This window comes from Aythya ferina (genome assembly GCF_964211825.1).
Source record: "Aythya ferina genome assembly, chromosome: 5".
Lineage (NCBI taxonomy): Eukaryota > Metazoa > Chordata > Aves > Anseriformes > Anatidae > Aythya > Aythya ferina.
The window spans coordinates 49,171,301-49,186,493 of record NC_140301.1 but is presented as its reverse complement, the minus strand read 5'-3'; the positions used below and the strand labels follow the sequence as shown (position 1 = coordinate 49,186,493).

At 52.0% G+C, this 15,193-nt stretch overlaps 1 protein-coding gene and 1 long non-coding RNA gene across 2 annotated transcripts; one reads left to right on the top strand and one right to left on the bottom strand.

The window, feature by feature from the left end:
• LOC311437888 lies at positions 1–2,551 on the top strand. Its single transcript, XR_014693782.1, has 2 exons — positions 1–1,178; positions 1,905–2,551. It is a non-coding gene; the product is annotated as an uncharacterized lncRNA (long non-coding RNA).
• Positions 2,552–2,772: 221 nt separating this feature from the next.
• CHGA (chromogranin A) lies at positions 2,773–12,896 on the bottom strand. The gene is made up of 8 exons (XM_084521704.1): positions 12,730–12,896; positions 12,146–12,192; positions 8,049–8,142; positions 7,542–7,610; positions 6,842–6,940; positions 5,348–5,854; positions 4,458–4,918; positions 2,773–3,290 (listed from the first exon to the last, which is right to left on the bottom strand). The coding sequence occupies exons 1-8, from the start codon at positions 12,770–12,772 to the stop codon at positions 3,207–3,209; spliced, it is 1,404 nt and encodes a 467-aa protein (XP_084377830.1). The 5' UTR covers positions 12,773–12,896; the 3' UTR covers positions 2,773–3,206.
• Positions 12,897–15,193: the final 2,297 nt, after the last annotated feature.

The window sequence follows — 15,193 nt, the reverse complement described above, 5'->3', positions numbered from 1 at the left end:
AGTTCGCGCAGGCAGGGCGAGCAGGCAGGGCAGAGCGCTCTCCCCTGCCCATATGAACACCTCCTCTAATGGCGGTCTACCGCTAGCTCAGCTGCAATGGTGTACACCAGGCACAGCGCTCTCCAGTAGGTCTGTACACACCCAGACCGACTGCCCGATCAAAACTGCGGCAGTTCAGGTCTCCGGGTGCAGGCAGTGCCTGAGCCTGTTGCTACCACCTGCGGGGGGCAGAGAGACTGTGTGCGTGAGGTGCGAGCAGGTGGATGACCTGGTCTGCCTCGTGGCAGAACTCAAGGAGGAGGTCGAGAGGTCGAGGGATATCAGGGAGTGTGAGCGGGAGACAGACTTGTGGAGCGACTCCCTGTGCGGCCTCAAGGAGAGGTACCGTGGTGAGACACCCCAAATGGGGGTGGAGCCCCTACCCTGTCGCTGTCGGGCAGAGGCAGGGGACCTGGGAGTTGAGGAGGAATGGAGACAGGTCCCTGCTCGACATCGCAGGCGATGCTCCCCCCCCACCGGCCCCACCTTCCCAGGTGCCTTTACGCAACAGGTTTGAGGTGCTGGAGCTTGAGAGACAGGTAGCTGAGGAAGAGGTAGAAAGTGTACCCAGGAGGATGCCTGGGGTGAGGAAGTTGCCTCTACGCCTCAGGACTGCCTCCACCAGGACAGAAAGAAGGGTGATTGTTGTGGGCTACTCCCTTCTCAGGGGAACAGAGGGACCTATTTGTCAGCCTGACCCTACCCGTAGGGAAGTCTGCTGCCTCCCTGGGGCCAGAGTCAAGGACGTTGCCAGAAAGCTTCCCAACCTGGTTCGCCCCTCTGACTAGTATCCTCTTTTAATAGTCCAGGCTGGCAGTGATGACATTGAAGAGAGAAACCTGAAGACCATCAAACGAGACTTTAGGGGACTGGGACAGTTAGTGGATGGAGCAGGAGTACAGGTGGTGTTTTCATCCATCCCTGCGGTGGCAGGGAGGGGTACAGAGAGGACAGAGAAAGCCCACCTGATAAACACATGGCTCAGAGGCTGGTGCCAACACAGAAATTTTGGGTTTTTTGACCATGGGGCCCTTTACTCAGCACCCGGCATGATGGCCACAGACAGGTCCCTGTCTCTAAGGGGAAAACGGATCCTGGGCCAGGAGCTGGCAGGGCTCATTGAGAGGGCTTTAAACTAGGTGAGAAGGGGGACAGGGCTGAAACAAGGCTTGTTAGAGCTGAGGGAGCTGGGATTGTTCAGCCTGGAGGAGGCTCAGGGGCGACCTTATCGCTCTTTATAAGTACATTAAAGGAGGCTATAGCGAGGTGGGGGTTGGTCTATTCTCCCACGTGCCTGGTGACAGGACGAGGGGGAACGGGCTCAAGTTGCGCCGGGGTGTTTTAGGTTGGATATTAGGAAGAACTTCTTTACTGAGAGGGTTGTGAGGCATTGGAATGGGCTGCCCAGGGAAGTGGTGGAGTCACCATCCCTGGAGGTCTTTAAAAGACGTTTAGATTTTGAACTTAGCAATATGGTTTAGTGGAGGACTTGTTAGTGTTAGGTCAGAGGTTGGACTCGATGATCTTGAGGTCTCTTCCAACCTAGATAATTCTGTGATTCTGTGATTCCTTGGAAATGGCTGCATTTCTGTTGTGGGTTGTTTGGTTTTTCTTTGGGGGGGGGGGGGGGGGGGGGAGAATGGGAGGAAGGGGTTCTCTGAATTCCTTGCCATATGTAGACCTCAATTTGCAAGGGGTTGTATGGGTAGTGCTAAAGGCAGGAAATTAAGTACAGTATTTAAAGTAAAATCTAAATGGTGAGCAGTAGGTAAAAACGAGATGTTTGCAGCTGGATGAATTCCCTTATTTCTGAAATTCTAGTATGTTTTCCACGGAACAGCTTTGATCTCACTTCTGTTCCTAAGTGTGTTTCTACGGGTTTAATGAGTGTGATCTTGTCAGGATGAGCCTCCTGATCCACACTTGGCTTGGGTGTCACTCGTCCCAGCCTGCGCCCAGGGCAGCTTTCAGGCAGTGCCTCGGCCTCGCCGCCTCCTCCTTCTCCTCCTCCTCCTCCTCCAGGTGCTGCATGGGCTGGGAGGGGACGAGGAGCACTGCCCATCGCAGCAGCTTTTGCCAGCCCCCTGGGGAAGCTCGTCGTGTGATAGCCACCTCCTCTGTGCTGAGGGAAGTCCGCACACCCAAATCCAATCTGATTCACTGCATGGGCCAACACAGCTCATGTTTTTAACAGAATACAGGCATATATTGAGTTTAATTCTGACCTCACCATCATAGTTATTAAGCATATTCCTACACCCCCTAAAAACACTTTCTTCCATTTGAGCAGGGCGAATTCTTATGTTTAGAGACTTTTAGGGGCAAATCTCCCCAGCCGCAGACAGCCCAGCCCTCCAACTGGCACCCGGCCTACACCCAAGGACGCGGGTGCTTCTGCTGCGCCTGAGGGGAGGGAAAGCACAAGATGGCGCCGCCAGACCGCACCTCATGGTTTTCCTCATGACTAGCCCATTTATCAGTATTTTATTAAAACCCACTGATGTTGCCTGAATAACCTGACTTTCTCCAGTATTTACCCAATGTTGAAGCTCCAAAACCCCCGCCTTGGCCCCAGAGAGATGCCCGTAGGGCTGGGCAGCGGTAGGGCTGGAAATGCCACTGAGACGTGTTGTGGTGAGGGGACGCCGCGGCTCCCTGTTCCCCAAAGGGGCCGGACAGCCCTGCCGCTGACCGAGACCAAAGCTGGCAAATAAAACAAGGAGCCCACTGCGGTTTTATTTTTCCTTAGATAAATTTTTTATATAGAATATATTACAGTCAGAGTTCTCAGCTTTTAATCAAAAGGTAACAAGTTATTGCAATTTTACCCAGTGAAACTACCGGTGGGAGGAGAACTTTCTAGAAAGCTGTCCTGTCATTTAAAAACAGAAAGGGGGGAAAAGAGAGAGAGAAAAAAAAAAGAAAGAAAATACAGGTGCAGGTTGCACTTCTTGGCTACAGTGGCCCGTCAGGGCAGTTGGACATCCGTAGGGGACAGAGGAGCATGGGGCAAGAAGCAGTGATGGGCACAACACTACTGCGAGGGAGGCAGGCCTGGGTGCCCGCGCGGCCGGCATCGAGGTGCGGTGCTGCTGCTCCGTCGTGCTCGCCAAGAGATCGGGAAGGGAGAGACCGCGGCGGGGAGGGAAGGGGGTGGCCACCAGCCCTCAGCCCCGCCTCAGCTCGTGCAGCTTGTGGGCCACGTGCTCCAGCTCGGCCTCGATGGCTGCCAGGCTCTCCAGCTCTTGGTCCTGCAACGAGATGCCAGGAGGAGCGTCAGCCCTGCTGCTCCTGAGGGATGGGAGATGTGTGGTGCCCACCGCGAGCCCAGAGGTGCTGCCGGGGTGGGTTCTGCTCCCTAATGTGAGGGAGAGCAGGATGGGTGCTCTCAAACAGTGCTGAACACCCGCATTTAGGCACTGGTGTCACCTCTGTACCATCTCTCTGCGTGCTATGCCAGGCACCCTCAGTCACCTCTGCCATCAAAAGAGGCTTTTCAGTTTGGAAATAAACTTGGGCCAGTTTAAAGGCTCATCTGTCCACCAACGTGGCCTTCCTGTGGTTGCTGCTGTGTGTCTGTGCTGCCACTACTTCTTTAGTGCTGAAGAAACATCCTCTCCCCCATGCTGAGCCAAGCACAAGCTGGCAAAACCACCAACCTGCACTGTGTGTGGTCAGTGTGAAAAAACAACAGGTACATTAAAAAAAGGCATTCTTTTTTTTTTTTTTTCATCCCTGAGCTGTTCTCCTCATGAGGAAAAAGTAGCCCTACCCCTCCACAGGTCTGGCACCTCCTCACCTCCCTGGGCTCCTCAGCCCCCTTGTGGCTCAGATAAACTGGCGCTGGGTGTCAGCACCATGGCAAAACCACAGCTCCTGGCTGCCCGGGGACCTGCTGAGATACTGCACGGCATCACACAAGGCACCAGGGAATGAGTATATTCAGACATACTCACATCCCTCCCAGCCATTTCCACTCCACACCCCAGCTCTCTCACTACTGCTGTGTTCTGGTTTGCCTCCTTAGGAGGTCAGACAATGCTCACTCCATACCTGAGCCAGGAAGAGCTTTCCCTGTGAGTTGAAAGGGCTCTGGGACACAAAACCCACCCCCCAGCTGGTCACTGTGTCCACTGCAGGCCAGCACAAAGGTTCTGTCACATTTTGAAGGTTCTCTGGGACAGGGAATGTTTTTGCACTAGATATTAAAACAAGAAAAATAAACCAAAGGCACAGACAGGTGAAAACCTCAATATAGCCTAGGTCTGGAAAACTAAAAGGTCACCAGACCTCTTGTTAACGTCACAGAGAACCAATGCTGGCTGCATAAGGCCAAGGTATCAACATCTCTCCAAGCACAGTTTGAATTCCCAAGTAATAACCAGACAGGATTTATTCTTAAGCCTATGTGCACCAACCTCTGTTCTCCTGTTAGCACTGCCTTCCTCGTCCTTCTTTTCTTCAGGCATGGGAGCCAGCGGAAAGCCTCCTTCACTGCTGTCCTCCTTCGAGTGATGCTTCCGTGACCTTCTCACTCCTTCCTCTGGGCTGCTGAAGTCATACTTGTGGGACCTGAATGCCATTTTCATGGACCTGTCTGGGTCTTCTCCACTATCGTTTTCCTCCATGCGCTTCTTCGATGTCAGCTGCTTGGCCAGCTCATCCATTTTGTTCCACCTCTTGGAGTCCTCCCACTCCCTGGAGGACTCGTCCTCCATTTCCTCACTTTTGGCATCCCTGGGCTGGAAGGTGTCCTCGTCCGCCTGCATCCCCTCATCCTCCAGGTGATGCCTTCCTCGTCTCAGTGCACGTGGCTGCTCCTCCTCCTCCTCCTCGGAGCTCTGCCCATCTTTGCCAAATCCCAGAGCATCGTCGTTACCTGAAAGAGCATTGTACACAACAGTGAGCACAATTTTAACCTGGCTGGGCTCCACCTTCGAAGCAAGCCTTCAGAGGTGATGCGAGGTGGGTTTCCTGACTCAGCCCCACTCCCAGGATTCTAGAAAAACCCACTCTGAGGTCACAGTGTCCGTAAGGAGGGCTGGAGGCAGCTGCCAGAAACCATGCAGGAAGCTCAAGGAAAAGGAAGTTGTCCCCAGGAGGCAGCTGGGCAGCAGGCAGCGAGGCACCTGCAGGGCCTGTGCTGTGTGTGTGCCCAGGGATTGGGTGCCTGGGGGTGTGGGTGACTGTCAAGGGGGTATTTCTGTAACCCCTGTAAGCACCTGCCTGAACTTTGGGGTTTTAAAGCCTCATCAGCCTGTCTCAGCTAACCCCAGGTATGTATCAGGGCGGTCTCTGAGATACGTACTGTCCTCTTCCTGCATCTCCTCAGCCCCCACGTCCTCCTCAGCCAAGTCAAGCGACCTCTCTGCTTCAGTAGGGTCCTCCTCTGCAGGAGCATCTTCTCCGTCGTCCTCCCGCTCCATGCGCTTCCCCACCGCCTCCTTGCTCTGCTCCTGGCCCTGCCTGGAAGGCTGCTCTCCCTCCTCCTCCATCTCCTGGCTGTCCCTGGGGCCTCCGGGCTGCTCCTCTTCATCCTCTCGGGGCTGCAGCTCATCCTCACTCGGATCTTTGCCGATGTGGTTTTCCAAAGCTTCTTCTCCTTGGGCATCCCCCGTGTCCCTGATCTCATTGCTCTCTGCTTCCTCCTGGTCCTCCTTCTCACCAGGGTCAGCATCCCGTGGCCTGGGCTCCCTCTCCCCCAGGCTGTTCTTCCCCTCCTTTCTCAAATCTTCTTTCTGCTGGGTTTTCTCTGCTGGTAGCTCAGCCAGGGACTCCGTGGGCTGCTCCTCCTCAGCGTGCTGCCACGCTGCATCTGCAGAGTGAGGAGCAAGAAGCAACACCTCTCCTGAGAGCTCATTTCACAAACAGGGGAGCCTGCGTGTTTCCTAGGGAGCGTCAGCCTTGCTCAGCAATCTGCTTAACCAGCCCGTGGCTCAGCCTTTCACAAGTCACTTCAACATATGCTTGCACTCAAGCAAGCCGGGGCTCTCACTGGTGCTTGCTCTGCTGGAGAGCCTCACAAGGCTGAAGTTAAACATATGCCTGAGCACTCTGCTACAGCACACTCCTCACAGCCATCTCCCGAGATATCAGTAGCACACCTTCTGTGCATGAAACCAAATAGCACGAAAAACGAAAGGATTTAGGGCTGTATGTAATACACGTGCAGCTCTCTGCTCTCAGAGGACTGCGCTGGACATCCCTATCTCCCACCCCACCACGCAGAAGGAGCCAGCTCTGCTGGATAAAAAACCATCGCACCCCTCTGGGGCATCATCACCTCCTGAGGTGCAAAAGGGAGCGGACTGACAACCCTGCCTCACACAGCGCTGCCCGTCTGCAGCTGGGCTGTGGGAACGTGGGGACGAGGGGACATCCCGGCCCATGTGGGCTGTTCAGGATGCAGGTGATGTGTGTGTGGGGTCTGCCTGGCCCTTCAGAGCCCCACCGCCACGTGCCTTGCAAACAAGGGTGGCGGGCACAGACCCACGTTGCTCTTGCATCCATCGCTGAGTGTTTCAGCACGGGATTTCCCCGGCTGTGACTCACTGCAAGCATTAAGCGTGCGTGTTGGCAGCAAGGTGGGAGAGCTCAGTGTCAGCCTGGTGACTGGGTACTAGAGCTCAGAACTGACACGCTGTTTCAGCTGGTCAATAAGAGCAAAGCAAAGAGGGCTGCCTGTGTGTGTCACATCAAAGGAGAGGCCCAAACGAGAAGCAGATGGACGCACCAAGGCTGTTAGAAAGAACATCCTTGTTTACAGCCTGGCGTGCTTCCCTGGGGGGAGGCTGACACTGACCTCTTTGCTTGTTCTCATCATTCTGACTTTCAAGGACTTCAGAAAGTTCATCTTCAAAGCCATTGTTTTTCTTCTGCTGCTGAGTCCTCTCGTTGGCACCTGGGTCAGGTAACAAAAGGTAGCAAAAAGCAACATCCCCGCCCGTCTTTCAGAGAGTACAGGTAGCACAATAGCTCTGTGCCCTTTATAATGCTGTGTGTGTTTTCTACAATGTCAAAGGAGAGCTGTAAGGAAAACTGAGACTGGAGGATATGTGAATCAACTGCAGGAACAAAGCCGTCATCAAAAACATTATCTGCAGAAATAAAAGGTCTCTGAAAGAACTCAGAGAAGTGGGGTTGCTAGGAAAACAGCGATATTGATGGGGAGCTAGGGAATAAGAGATGCTGAACCGCAGTGCACTGAGGCCAACAAAACACCTAGGCATCGCAATGCTGAAGGATAAAAAAAATGCCTCCTTCCAGATGCTGCCCACATAGCTCTGCTGAGTGAGCACTGGGTCATGTAAATCATTGGATACACGTTGGAGTTACTATAAGCAAAATTCCCCCACAGCTGCAGTATCTTCTTGAAATCCTGAAACTATACGCCCTATGGCACATTTACATGATATTAAATTAATGTAAAACAAAAGAAAAACACAATGGAAACTGTGCGAGGAGCTACAGCTGATGAACCCCCTTTTCCCAAACTACTGTACCTTGAGCAGCGATTTCCTGGAGTTCCTTCAGTAAATTCTGGTGGCGAAGGATCGAAATGATTCGTTCATCTGCAACAGGAGAGGCTTGGTACGGAGGTGGTCAGCGACAACTCCCCCACCCTCAGGAAACACAACAGAACCCCAGGTGCCACCTCCCCCTCCGTTTGCTCTTCTCTCTCCCCTGGCCTGGTTTGCTGCCGCATCTCTTAGCTGTGCAGTTGGCAGAAACGGTGGCTGGCATGGGATATTTCTTATCCCATGAAGACCACTCAGCGCCTCACCCAGCCATGGTGCCCAGGTGAGGCATGGCCTGGGCCACGCAGCAGCTCCTGGGGCCTGCTGCAGCCCAGCAGGGTCACTGCGAGGAAGGTGAAAGTGTCGGGGACCCCTTGTCAGGCCCTGATAGAGTATGGGCCGGACTGGGCCATGGGGAGCAAGACCAGCCCCTGCTTGTGTCCCTGACACATCTGCTCTGGTTGATACCCAGCACTAAATCTGCATCCGTACCTCCTCGGAGCGTTTCCAGGCATTCCTCACTGATTGGAAGTGGGTTTGGCTTCGATAAAGTATCAGAGATGACCTCCACGATGCATTTCATCACCTAGAAAGAGACAACATACAAATTAAAGAACTGCTTTGCTATTTTTTTTCCAAACCTATTTGTTACCAAGGCTGGAATGCAGCAGATGATGGCACAGATCCCCTTGCTTTTCTGGTGGAGCCAGAACTGAATGTTCGGTTCCCATTTCACCTAACGCAGGAACAGAAGGTACCTCCCGAAACTGAGAAGTGAGCGAATGACACATGGCAATGGAAGGAGCTTTTTCAACATGCTGCGAGCTTCTGCAGAGGATCTCATGACTCCAGCCCACCCCAGAGACTGGGCACAAGAAGCGACTGAAGGGAAACCGTAGAAATACACAGGGAGCTCCAACCCATCTGTCCTGGTTTCAGCTAGGGTAGAGTTGATTTTCCTCCTAGTAGCTGCTATGGTGCTGCGTTTGGGATTTAGGGTAAGAATAATGTTAAGTCAATGCACCTCAACCCTCAACCCACATCTCGTGAAAGGACTCAGGGGGAGGTCACAGACAGCAACAACTGTCCAGAGCTCTTAATCAGGCAACCTTGAAATCCTGCAACCTATTCAAGCTCGGCGCATCCTAGCTGGACTGCAGCCAGGCACCGAGGGCAAACTGTACTCTCAAATGTGGCTGAGAAATACTGCTGTGAAGTCCTAGAGAAAGACAGCACACTCTGGAGAAGTGTTTGACCTCTGCTGGAGTGCAAGCCATCTATTGCAGACTGGAAGCTGTACATGGCCATGGGTCACCTGAAATTTAGGAAGTTCTCACCCTTTCATCTGAAGCGTTTACTGCTGCCTGAGGCAGCTTCCCAGACAGGATGGACTCTGAGCCTGCCCTCTGCAGAGCCCTTTTCTTCAGTGTGTAACAAGAAGACATTATTTCCATCACCCCCACAGAGACTACAGGCCTAACTCTGTACCCAGGCAACCGCAGCACTGCTAGGTCCCACGGGGATCACCCAGCGCGGTATGGATGTGGTGAGAGAATCGAAGCCCCCGGCACAAAGGCAAGGTGGCACTCTGGTAGGGGGGAGGCACCTTCACCACAGCAGGAGCCCCACCGGGTGGGCAGTGGTCGTGGTGTGGACCCAAGTAGTCACACGGGTGAGAGAACAGCATTTGCTACAGCTCACGCCAACTAATAGAGCAGGAATTAGGCTGCCCAGTTCAAAAGGATGATTATTCACAAAACAAAAAACAAAACAAAACCACAAACAAAAACCAAGAAAACAAAAAGATACAATTAAGCCTTGGGGGCAACAAATAATCAGACTGAACCTCTTGCTCATGATTTCTGCAGGCAGCCCCGAGAGCCCTGACCTCCCTCACAAGGTGCTGTTCCCCGGGGAGCAGAGCACTGTAGCTGCAGTGGAAATTAAACACAGTCAGCAGTTCTCAGTCAGCTACAGCGCTGCTCATTCAAGCAATTGGATATATCCACTGACCAGCTAGAACAGGTCCATTTTCACCCCGTGGAAGGAGAGAAGCCTCCTTTTGCAGATTACAGCCATAAAATGCTGAGCCCTTATCTGCTTACTGGGTTTGAGGGGATTGCCTGTTGGAATAAAAATGTTGCAGTAAAGACCTAACAAAAGGAAACCTGAGAAATTTCTCTGGTATCTTTCTCCTATGCCACAAACAATCCATTAATATTGATTTTAGATGGCTTAGAGTTACTTCACTCTACCATTAAAAAGAAAAAAAACAACAAGACAGGTTCTGATACTTCCCTCCCATGTTTCCCAACCTCTGGAGCCACTTATTGCAGCAGAATTTGGTGCAGCTTCAGAAGCAAGCACTTTCTCAGCATGAGAAATAAGAACCTGGTCCAGTGAAACACCCTATACAAGCTCTTTGAAGATTTCTCAGATGATTTAGGGTCTTTGTCTGAACACGGAGAAACAAATCAGCCACTGCAGACATTTGGCCAGCTCTGTGGAGGAATTATGCAACTTAAAGAAATGAGGAATGCAATCGTTCCAACACTTTCCAGGACTTTTTGTAAGAGCAAATCCTGCAGAGTGAGGCTTCACAAGGTCACGGAACAGCCAGCACCAGGAAATGAAGGATATCCTCTCCAAATGAATGTAATTAATCCAGTGCAGAAACTCAGGCTGGAATTTTGCCATAGCTGTCCTCTAACTGCGAGTCCGTACATAGATCCTTAGGAGTTGGTCCCTACACAGAAATCTCCCTAGGATCATGTCCTTCCTGGGAAAGACTTCCCCATATTTAAGCTCAGGTATGCTCTGGCCCTTTCTGAAATGTCTGCCTGTAAGTGTGCAATAGAGTCCTTAGAGCACGAGTGGGCACACACCAGAGCTGCTGTAACTGCTGTGGCTGTGTTCAGCTCCCCACAGAAAGCCCTTGCTGCAAGGAAAGCCTGATGAGCTGCCCAGGGAAGTCCTGCAGGTGCTGACTTCTCATTTCACAGCCCCAAGCCACCCACAAATACAGGTGGCAGAGGATGTCTACAGCAGCTTGGTGGGTAGGAAGAGCTGCAGTGCCCAGTGCCGTACCTACGTGGTGGTATCTGTTCCCTGAGACCAGGAGCTCTCCCACTGAAATGTCTCAGGGAACACAAGGCAGAAGAGCCCTAATGGCTCCTTCCAGTTGCAGCTAAATCCAAAAGAAAGCTGTGCTCTGATTTTGCTCTCAGCTAGAGCCAGTGCCAGTGCAGCACCAGGGGAGGGGACAGGCCTGGGAGAGGAGCCTTCCTTGAAGGAAGGCCTTCCATGGAGTTGTGCCAGCTTCCATAGAAACTACACCTGTTCTGCTGGGACTTGCCATGGTGAAACACACCAGGAAACAGACTTCACGAGGACAATTATGGAATTAATGGACTTTCCCACTGGATGCCCATTGAGCACCCAGCCCGTTTGAAGGGATGAGTGCCTGCTCCAGGCCTCCTCCCCCAGCTGGCAGTGCACAGCCTGGAGCTGGCACCCAGCGGCTCACGGCTCAGCCCCAGGAAGGGCTAAGCAGCCTAAAGGTCTTAGCAAGGCGACAGCTCTCCAGACCCAGGCACATCTGACGCGGGATGGGGAGGAGTTTCTCCTGGCACCTGCCCTGTAGGTAACTGAGCAGGGGCACCGTAAATCAGAACCCGTGGCTGAGAGTGACATGAGCGTGCCTCCCTGGTGCTGCCTGGGGGAAAAAAAACAAACACATGTGGCTGGAAGATTTCAGAAGTCAAAGAGGTTCAGGAAGTAGGGAGAAAGGTCTGGCATCTGCTTTCTGGACATTAATTTCTGTAGAAGTGTTAATTTGAGCAGCTAGATGATCAGATCATGAAAGCCTATTGGCATTGTAACATCGGGAAGGGGGTGGGGGTCTCTGCTGCAGATCAGCACAGGCACACACACACCTAGCCAAGCATGGGGGAGTGCACATACATGTGAAGTGCGCCTATGGATGGCAGAGAGGCACAGGGATGTAGGCACAGAAGTCTTTAAAGAAGGCTGAAGAGGTCAGCCAAGTCACACACAGCTTGCAGCCACCCGGCCAGGATGACGAGCACAGATTAGGACTTTGAGAGTCGCCGGTTGCCTGTTTTGCAGGAGCACAGCTAAGTAACACAGTACACACACAGATGCACGCACGCCCCCAAACACACACCGTACCAGTGATGCCCGTTCCTGAATCACGTCTCCCCCCACTCCCCCTGAGTCACATCCTGCTGGGAGCTTTGAAAAGCTGAAAGTAGGACAAGGAAGGGTCATACCCAACCTCCATGGTCCTCACCAGGCTTCAGACCAGCTTGTCTGGTCCCTCTGGTACATTCTGAGGGGCTCTCATCCTGCTCAGGTGCCCAGGAGTGAAAGCACAAAGGGTAAATCCTGGTGGGGAGGGAGTTGGGGAGGATGGAGCCCGCTTCAGGGATATCTCATGCAAATCCCCCCAGCTGTCACTTCCCAGGGGGTATTTCAGCAGAAGCAGCCAAAAGTCAGCCAGCCAGGTGGAGGTTAAACATCGCACCCTTCAGCTTCGCTGCCCTCTCTCACTACAGTCTCATCCTTACCTTGGTGTCCCCTTTGCTCATGTCGCTGGTCACAGGAAGAGAGAGAGCTGCAAAACGAGGGAGGGCAGAAAGAAAAAGCGGGTTAGCTACCAGCTGTGGGGAGCAAGCTGAGAAATCCTGAACTGAGGAAAATGGGGTGAAAAGTGGGGGGGAAGGGAAGGGAAGGGAAGGGAAGGGAAGGGAAGGGAAGGGAAGGGAAGGGAAGGGAAGGGAAGGGAAGGGAAGGGAAGGGAAGGGAAGGGAAGGGAAGGGAAGGGAAGGGAAGGGAAGGGAAGGGAAGGGAAGGGAAGGGAAGGGAAGGGAAGGGAAGGGAAGGGAAGGGAAGGGAAGGGAAGGGAAGGGAAGGGAAGGGAAGGGAAGGGAAGGGAAGGGAAGGGAAGGGAAGGGAAGGGAAGGGAAGGGAAGGGAAGGGAAGGGAAGGGAAGGGAAGGGAAGGGAAGGGAGCTCCGCGGCGGTGACCTTGCGGTGCCGCTGTCCGCGGTGCTGCCGGGCCGTGCTGGCGGCGCTGCCCGCGGTGCTGGGGCCCGGCGGCGAGGGGCAGGGGCCGGGGCCGGGGCCGGGGTCCCGGTGGGGGCCGCACTCACCGGGCAGGGCCAGCAGCAGGAGGCCGAGCAGCGCCGGGCCCATGGCGCGGGGCGGGGCGGGCTGGGCAGGAGGTGCCGGCGGGTGCTGAGGCAGAGCCGTGCCTGCCCCCGGCTGAGGCTCCCAGGCGGGCAGTGCCGCAGCCGCCCGGTTAAATAGGGCAGCGCTCGGAAATGGCGTCAGGAGGAAGCCGCCTCCTCTCCCCCTGCCCTCCCCCCGTGCGCGGGGAGCGGGGGGCAGCCTCGCACCGGGCACCCCCAGCCCCGGCAAAGCGCTGTCAGGCTCCAGAGCCTCCATCTGCTCACCCCCAGCAGGAGCGAGGTGTTTTGGGGGTGTATGGCAGGGCACTGGTGAGGGTGGGGTGCGCCCCAGCCAGCGCTGGCCACCTGCAGGCATGGGTGCCCTCAGTGCACCACCAGAAAAAGGAGTCGGGGACTGTCACCTCGCGTGTCCCTGCCGCCACAGCACCGCTGGGTGCCCTCCAGGGGTGCCCTTGCCTTTCACTGACCACAGAGATCTAGGCAAATAGTTCAGAACAGATGTTGGATGCCTCCACAAAGGATAGCAGTGCCTGTGAGTGTGGTCAATGGCCAGGGAACCGGCCACAACAATGCCAGTCTGCCGATGGAGGTGGCAGGTCCCAGCTGTTTTATGACAGATCTTTTAAGTAGTAGGATAGTGTTTGGGGTAAATAGCAAAATTTGTTGGCTTTTAGCTCAGCTGTTGTGACTCTGCAAGCAATACACTGCTGTCCTTTCCTTAATACATCACTCTCCTTACTTTAGTGGCTCACAACAAGCAGCAGTATCACACTATACTGATATATACCCTCCCAGCTAAGCACTGCTACATTGAAGTAACCAAGATTACCTGATCACAGGACAAAGTAGGGAGATGAAATAATGACTTGGACTATTCCCTTAGTCACAATCATCCCCGTGCAGTTGACAAAATGCCTGTTTATTCTTTGGGTGCAGTCTGTGAGGGCTGCCTGTTGGACTCTCTTTTGAAAGTGACCGCAGTGCTTCTTTAGAACAAGCTCAGAGTTTTATTCCTTCCACTGTGTGCCCCTGTTACTCAGTGTCAATGGTATGCAAGGAGTTTATTATACCTAAAGCAATTTCAGAGGTCACAAAAGTCAGGGACTTATACTAGAAAATTAAATTCAGAAAAGCACGCCACCCTGCTATGGAAGCCCTGTGCTCAAGGAGGATGTGAGAACGCTTTTGTTCTGACTAAAACTTTTCTTTGAGACCAGGGAGCACACAGGTTTCCACTTTGTGCATGGAAACGTGTTCCCAAATGTACTCTCAAATGTCCTCTAGTATCTTATTTAAATCCATGCCTCAAAAAGCACATTTGGATTGTAAAATCCCCCCCATACAAAATCAAAGTTCTCCTTGTCTGTTGCATTTTTTTAATTAATAGCAGAGAAAAGCTGGAAATAAGTTGATCTTCTAAACAGTACTTTGTGAATAGCATTGATTGATGGTTATATGTTTATAAGACCAGGAAATGAACACCCATGACAGTTCTTGTTGCATGGGAAACCTGTATCCAACAGAAACAAAAGCTATTCTTTCTTTTTCTTTTTCTTTTTCTTTTTCTTTTTCTTTTTCTTTTTCTTTTTCTTTTTCTTTTTCTTTTTCTTTTTCTTTTTCTTTTTCTTTTTCTTTTTCTTTTTCTTTTTCTTTTTCTTTTTCTTTTTCTCTTTCTCTTTCTCTTTCTTTTTATTTTTCTCATTTTTCCTTTTCTCCTTTTTCTTTTTCATTTTTCTTTTCCTTTTCCTTCTTTTTTCCTTTTGTCCGTGTATGTATTTCTGGGTGCTGTTGAATTTATTTATTTATTTATTATTGTCTTATACAATAGCCTTTTACTACTTCAGGTACACCAGAGCATTTTAGTCTCCAAGTGTAAAACACTGAATATTATTAAGCTTGTTAATTCCTACATCTTTCAAACAGAGAAACAGATTGATCTGTTTATCAGGTTATGTTTACTTAGTCAATATTTGCTTATCCTTACTTATAAATGTTGATGTTATTAGGGTAATAAATTATCTCAGTTCTAATCCAGTTGCTTACACAAGGCCCTTTTCTTCCCTGAGGCCCCTTTTTGAGACATGTAGCAGAATATGCAGTGCCTGTGACTATACATTTCCCTCTCTCAAGCTGTGGTCTTGCATCCTTTATGCTCATTGCAATGAAGAAACTAAACGTTTTCCAGGTAGGGTATGCAATCTCCCACTGTAGTGGCATGATGGATGATGATTTTTTCTATATCTTGCCCCAGGGAAATGGATATGAAACTGTTAATCCAGCAATCAGTACTTCTGCTATTGGAATTTGTCTCATTAGGCACAGCTATATTAGGAACTGTCAAAGTAAAGCATGTCAGGGAAAGATTTATGTCAAAGAGCAAAAGTGATCAAATAAAAAAGTAGAAGGTATTCTGCCACTCAGGGAA